Consider the following 7,683-nt stretch of genomic DNA (forward strand, 5'->3'; position numbering starts at 1 on the left):
TAAAAAAACAAAAAATAGTATATTTAATGTATTTACAATAAACATACAATCATGTAATATTTTCCAATAAATATACAGAACATAAATCTCTTAAATATAAATTCATGTCATTTAAAGAAAAAAGAAAACAAATCCAAAGAAGCAATAGAGCATATCTAAAAATGTTCTGATGCTTTGAAAATATAGGTTTCATGTTAACAAGAGGCAGCATGCAGCTTAATGGCTCAAACCTAAAGATGAAGATCTGCATATGAAGAGTTTTCTTCCAAAACAACAGCCATCATTTACAAAAAGTAACTAAAAGCAACTAAAGGCAATGTGAACATACAGGATAACTATCCATAGTTGTCCTTTGTTATCAAAATGTCTCAAAACATCCTAGGTCAAAATATTTGCCCTCAAATGACGTACTTTAGCAGTAAACTGTCAATATGTCTTTCACTAAAGATCCACTATAAAAGTCAACCTGCTGTTACCACAAGGCAAGTTCATCAGAAGAGAATAATGACAAATATAGAGTGCTAAAAAAATGCTGCAAAGTTATTTTCTCATCACAAGGCAAAACATCTCAAGCACATTTAGGTGCCAAAAGAAACAGTCCTGTGGCCACAGGTCAAGCAAGTGCTGTTATACTTGCCAGCGCATTAGACAGGCCTACAATATGTTGGCTTCTTCGCAAGGGTTGGATGTTACAGTGCACAGGGTGATATGGCACAACATAGACTTCAGTCAGGTGGTCTCAGAGTAGGACTTCATATCCAGGCACAGGTGCAGGACTGCTAACTGTGAAGTTTGGCTGATTTCCTACAGTCAACTGTATCTACTGTATAATGTCAGGCTATAGCTCAACATGGATGCCACTTATTTCAAGCAAAGTATTGTTTTTATTTGGACCAAAGCAACAACCAGTTATCAGCTTTGAAACCAATAGAAATCTAATCTAAATTAGACAATACCTTCACTAGTCGAAAAGTCCTACAGGTGAACAATTATCATATCCTAAAAAAAACTGATTTTTCTAGACCAATATACAATATTTTAATGTATTTTTGGGACACCTTTGGTGAAAATATGGTGAAGATAAGTGAAGGGATATCACAGAAGGGCTACATACAACTGGAGGACTTGCTTGGCGCTCCAGTATGTTGAGACAAAGTTCTCTGCAGGATGTTACAGAACACTTCTATGGTGTCACTTTGGCACTTGTATGGCACTATTATGTACAGAGGAGTCAGCACTATGAAACACTGGACTTTACAGATGTCAAAGACAGCGTCAGCTGTTGGGGAATGCTAAGGAGCAGATGGTGGCCAGCTGGTATTTGTAGTTATCACCCTCCTCCCTTTTAGAAACATGGAACTGTCCTTTCAACTTGTTTGTACATCCCATGCATTAGGTCCTGAATGTCCTGCTAGGAGCCAATCTTCCCATCAGGGATGGTCACATTTTGAAAGTGTAAAGTATTTCAGACAGTGCCTATAATCAGTGCCTAAAATGCTTCTGTTTGTCTCACTGTGGTGCTAAAGATCTGTATTTATGCCCTCTTAGTTCACAACAAACTAAGCAGCCATTAGTCTGCTCTGGTTTCATGGCTCTGTAATGCCTGTAGGTCTATTGAGAGCTGAGTTCAAGCATTTTCTAACCACTGTTTCCCCCATCTGTAAAATATTTTCTTTGTTCTCAGAATCTGCTTTATTGGCCAGGTGTGTCTGATACACGAGGAATTTGACTCTGGTACATCAGCTCTCAATGTGCATGTACATATCTCCATGCAAGGGGCAAGTAAACAGTAAACCAACATAAGGCTAGTAGTAGTAACATAATAAGCAGTATTAACAAGTATTATTTGTTATGCTTTAGCAGCATCAATATATGGTTTAAATCTTACACTGTTTGTTCAGTGAATTGCTAAAACAAGTTGTATGGTTCTAACATAATCACCACTATGACACACCCACGCACACAAATCACTCAAAAACATAAGTGGTGCCATAAAGAACCAAACTGTGGAACTTTATAAGGAACAGCAGATGGCATTAACTAACTTTAAGGAAAAGTTCAACATTTTACAAGAAAGGTTTGATTTCTTGCCAAGAGATGAGAAGACTGGTACCTCTCTCATGTTGTACAGGGAATGTGAAGCTACAGCCATCAGCTGGTTGGCTTAATTTGGCACAAAGGAAACCAGGGGGAAAGTTAGCCTGGCTCCAGTAGCAAAACCTACAGTACCTGTGAGCACCTGTAAAGCTATTAACATATTGTCTCTATTTCTAGGCTGGGTACAATGACTATGATTTAGATATCAAAGTAATCCAGGAAAAACATTACACTTCATTTGAAGTGAATATGTCAGAAATTCCAATCCAACAGAATTTCTTGGTAAAAAAAAATCCTTTTATTATAGCATGCATTACCTGCATGCTGGTCAATTAACTACTTTTGCCTGGACACTGTCCATCATGCTGTGCTGTGACTTCTCACAGCAAACCCACCACAATCATCATGTCTCACTGTGCTGTCTTGGCGCTCTTCTTAAATGCCTTCATGCTGTGGTCTGTGGCCTTGTGAACTTTGCTGCTGACACTGATGCTGATGGCAAAGGCCTCCTGCCCCAGTGCCTACATCTTGGATAGTCTTATTTGTTATGCGCCCTGTTTGTTATTTATCATGTTGCTATGTATTCCGTGCTTTACTGCTGCAGATGGCCACCCTAGGTGTAGATTATACCACCAAGTCAGACTGTACTTGTCTTGTATTTGTTTCCATTCCCAGTAATAAATAACGCCACTGTTCCTGGAAGAAGAATAGTGGAGGCACAGTCAAATCAGTAGTTAAAGAAATGGTCATGTAACTGAAATGTAACAGGTTCAGTTACTGAATCAGCTCAAATGCCACCCAACTCCTATATCTTCCCTCCCCCCTCCATTTTTTTTCTTAATAATTAACATTTTGGAAGTTGCACCAAATGTCCAAGGGTAATTGTGAAAAGTAAAAAAAAAAAAAAAGGAGAAGAAGAAGAAAGAAATTACAGTCTGGTATAACACTGCTCTAGCTTCAACAAATATCATCTTCAGAGTTTAAAACTATAAGGAACAAGGGGTGCAACATCAGCTCAGACTGAAGAGTTTACTTCCATAATGGGATATCAACCTTTTGAGAAAATGTCAAGTCCTCCTTTAGCAAATCAGTCAGTCAATCAATCAATCAATCAATCAATCAATCAATCAATACATAAATAAAATTATTATATTGGTAAACATTTTTGTAAGCTTACCTTCTGTTACTACTGTATTTCTCATTTGTTTTCCACTACTTACAGTATTTGGGTCCAGGCCACTGGGGTTAAGGCTAAAGAAAGTGTAGTTACTCTGCTGGGATAGAAATTAGTGTAGATATTTTGTCTATACTTTTCTTTTTATCCTAGCTCTGCAGGAAAAAGGGCCACCTGGAGTTATGACCTCTCGGTAACTTAAAAAAGCAAAACAAAACAAAACAAACAAAAAAACTAGGAGCGAGAGTTAGGGGGCTATTAACACATTACTGTGTTGTTAAGTCTTCAGTAAGGGCACCTAGCAGTTTCAAGAGGAGCACTCTCCAAATGGAAGGGTCCCACTTGAATTACAACTGTATATTGTTTATATCTAGAGAAATGCTCCAACCATGAAGTAAGCAAATGCATCATCTAACAATAAACAACCATATTAACTATCTTTATAAACTATCTTTACATCTGGACCTGAGAAATACTTCCTTATAACTGAAAATCAACTGTCTGATAAAGCTCATTTCTGATTCTCACAATGCTTTGATTCTGAAGTATATTTAATCCTAATATGACAATTTCAACTAAACATAATGATCTCATGGTAAAAAAAAACATTCCAGAGGCATTCCACGATGCATACATAACACATAACTGTTCCATCCTCCTTTAAAAATTTGTGGAATATTTTATGTTATTGTGTTGGACAGTATGATTGGTTTTTAAATCAGTGTGTGATTTTATCTGATAAAATGGACTAAAAAAATAGACAATAAATTTGAGTGCAGTGTGAGTATTCATAGAGTATTTGGGGAAATATTTCTTCAATTTTTCATTAAGTCTGATGTTTAGGTAAGAAGAAGGTGAGATCCTTACTGAGGACATTCTTCTAACTGACACAGCGCCAAAGAAACATCAGCTCAGTTGCACGTTTATGGCCCCAGTCTGCAATCCCTGTGCAGACCACGTCTAGAAAACTGACTCCATGTTGTCACTCATCTCTCGGTCCTCTAGGTTGTATATGAACTTTGTCCTGTTGGCTGGGCACTGCGTGATCTCCTTGCCCAAATTGTCCAGAGTCACATTGGAGCTAAAGAGTTCAGTGGGTGTGAGGTATCCCTCACTGTTCTTGATGTATTTCCTGTAGTTCTTTCTCAAACACTGCCATGTGGTAGTGTACAGGAGGAAGGCTGATGACTTGAGGACGATGGCAATGCTGACGTAAAGATGTCTGTAGGTCACATTGTCGTAAAGCATGCAGGCCCCCTTTTCTCCGCAGAGTGAGCTCCAGAACAGACAGGTGGAATCAATGCCCATGCCAAAGATCAGAGGGGGAGGAATAAAGCCTGGAGGTCAGAAGGTGAAAAAGCCTACCAGTTTGAGTTAAGGTTTCCTTTATAACCAGACAGACTTATACAGACAGACTTTATAACCAGACTTCAGACAGAAGTTCATTTCAACCAAGCTGAAAAATTGCTCTGACATTTACATCACAGAACAAAACTGCAGGGCAACAGCAGGCAGCACAAATACAACAGAATCAGACTGAACAGAATATGTACCAATACAAATGAAAAACAAACTGTTTTCTGTGGATATAAATGCAGCACAGAAATTAAAGTTTATACAAGAAATGTGGTAAGTTTCTTACCTATCAGCCTCAGGAGCAGGAACAGAACTCCAAGGGCGTATGATTTCAGCTCTGGACTTACAGTTCTGAAACGAGGAAACATCTAGGATAAACAATGTGTACTACTAAGCTGAATACTGCATCTGAGAAAGTGGCTGTCTGTGGTTTAATAAGACAAGTGCGGCACCACACAGTTTAGGGGGTCCTTTGCCACTAGGTTTGGTCAAGCTCAGGGACTTCTGCAGCACAGGTCTGCTTCTTGTACCTTTGGCCATAATGTCTATGGTTTAGAATATACTGGAATTGTTCTCACCAAAGTCCGTGCTGAGATGTATGAATCTGGTAATATCGGGTCAGTAAAGTCCAACATCAGTCAAGTTTTAAACAAGCCAGCAGTTTAACCAGACAAAACCATTTTATTTGGAAAAAAACAAAATTGTCAGTATCAATCCCTCACTGTACAACGTGAGGACTTCAGAAAGTCAATCAATCAATCAATCAATCAATCCCTCACTGTACAACGTGAGGACTTCAGAAAGCACAGTACGTCAAAATTTATGCAGAAAGGCATCTGAAAATAAGCTACACATATTCCAGTCCATATCACATACTACAGTACATCTAAGCAGGTTTTAAGTATCTGGAAGTGTTCACACTGGAAAAGTGATGAAGCTAAGTTACTTAGGACAGTCAGTGTAGACTAAACAAAACCCAGAGTTTTGAGTGTGCTTTTGACAGACATTATTCTCTGACAGTGCAATGCACAAAGGACATGCTCACAGCTGGAAAAATACACAGCATGTCTAAAAATTCTTATTACATACTATTTATAGAGTATATATTATTAACTAATCTTCATTGTATATTTGTTTAAAAATCTATATACTTAGCAATTTTATATAACAGGAAACGATACATGTGCAATGTCAGATGTCAATCAAACTTTGCCACTTTGTCACCAGTGAAAATTTGTTTACATATTTATTTATTTGCTGTGAGCACCTCCTCCACTTCCTTTGTGGAGTGCATCATGACACAATAGTGTCCATCAACAGATCAACAGCACTCTCAAAAGCCATATGAGTTTTGAGAGTATTATTACCAATAGCAATTATGGCCACAACCATCTAAGTGATAACCAAGCTGTAATAAATTATACATACACTGGAATAATCCTGGAATTGATTTCAGCAGATGTGCCTAGTCTGCTGCTGTCATTATGTTGGCAATATTTATACACATCTGCTCTGTTGTATGCTCTCTGTCCTACAGTGTTCTTTCTCATTATATATGACATAATGTTGCTCTGTGTGCTAGCATTTCTCTGTAGCAGTGTCACCACAATAAACCCCTGTGCTACACCAGGAGGGACGCTGACACCATCATTTCACCCTGCATTGACTATGTGTCAACACCTCCCTCTTGTGGACTTTGTGTGTTACAGCAGCTCTCATACCTGATGAGGATGATAACAGAGGGTGTCTGGGCCATAGCTCCAATCATGCTGCACACACAGATAACACACAGAAAGGTGAGGAAGGCCTGCTGACAGCCGGGACTGGGACACTTCCCTGGTAAAGCCACCGCCTTTTCACTGGTGCTGGATATGCATGTGCAGCTGGTCAGGTTCTGATACAAAAACCAGAAGAGAGATTGGAGCTTAGTTACTTCACGGTCTAAAGAGAGAATGCAACATTGTATGAATGTGCCCAGTGTAGTCACCATACAGCTTGTTTCAGTCAGTGTTACCATCTCCACTCACTGGTTTGGTGCAGCCAGCAAAGCAGGCTGAGAGGTAGGTGACACCGTTGGAACCACACACAGGGCTCACTGATGCTGTATAGCAGTTACAGTTACTGATGCATGCTGACTCAGGTCGCTGCCAGGACTGCAGTGTCCTATGGAGGAGGCCAAGGGTCCCATTAGGGAGTTTATATGTGTATGCATGATGTTCAGCTCAGATGCAAACAACCAGAACAACAATTTGACAATCAAAACTATTTTTCTGATCTGGCTTGTTTCTTTTCATCTGTGTATATGAACATTGATATTTATTTTTTAGGAGTAGATGGAGATCTGATTACATAGGGCACTCTGTGGACTGAACAGTCAACCACTGAACAATAAAGGCACAATGTAATCAGTGACGGTGAATGATTCTGGCAGCTGTCAACTGCATGATGGATATGCATCTGATAGTTATGCATTGGATATTTCCTTAAAGCAGTATACAGAGGTCAGATGTTTCATGTAGTTGTTGACCAGGTTTGCACACACTGCAGCAGGGATGTTGGCCCACTTCTCCATACAGGTCTTCTCCAGATCTTTCAGGGTTTGGGGCTGTCGCTGAGCAACACGGAGTTTCAGCTCCCTCCATAGATTTTCTATTGGGTTCAGGTCTGGAGACTGGCTAGGCCACTCCAGGACCTTGAAATGCTTCTTACGGAGCCACTCCTTAGTTGCCCTGGCTGTGTGTTTGGGGTCATTGTCATGCTGGAAGACCCAGCCATGACCCATCTTCAATGCTCTTACTGAGGGAAGGAGGTACAGAGCCACTCCTTGGTTATCCTGGCTGTGTGCTTCGGGTTGTTGTCATGTTGGAAGACCCAGCCACGACCCATTTTCAATGCTCGGACTGAGGGAAGGAGGTTGTTGCTCAAAATCTCGCAATAAATGGCCCTAACCATCCTCTCCTCAATACAATGCAGACGTCCTGTCCCCTTCACAGAAAAGCACCCCCAAAGCATGATGTTTCCACCCCCATGCTTCACGGTTGGGGTGGTGTTCTTGG

The 7,683-nt window shown here is 39.9% G+C and overlaps 1 protein-coding gene across 1 annotated transcript in view; it reads right to left on the minus strand.

Moving 5' to 3' along the window:
• Positions 1-1,767: 1,767 nt before the first annotated feature.
• LOC109969949 (solute carrier organic anion transporter family member 3A1-like) overlaps positions 1,768-7,683 on the minus strand; it is a 21,637-nt gene continuing 15,721 nt past the window's right edge. The window contains exons 7-10 of the mRNA XM_020617185.1: positions 6,655-6,790; positions 6,349-6,521; positions 4,914-4,978; positions 1,768-4,608 (exon numbers count right to left, since the gene is read on the minus strand). Coding sequence (XP_020472841.1) covers positions 4,232-4,608; positions 4,914-4,978; positions 6,349-6,521; positions 6,655-6,790 — 751 coding nt within the window. The 3' untranslated portion in view covers positions 1,768-4,231. The remainder of the gene's footprint in view (positions 4,609-4,913; positions 4,979-6,348; positions 6,522-6,654; positions 6,791-7,683) is intronic.

The sequence above is a fragment of the Monopterus albus genome, unplaced genomic scaffold (genome assembly GCF_001952655.1).
Source record: "Monopterus albus unplaced genomic scaffold, M_albus_1.0 scaffold186.1, whole genome shotgun sequence".
NCBI classification, from domain to species: domain Eukaryota; kingdom Metazoa; phylum Chordata; class Actinopteri; order Synbranchiformes; family Synbranchidae; genus Monopterus; species Monopterus albus.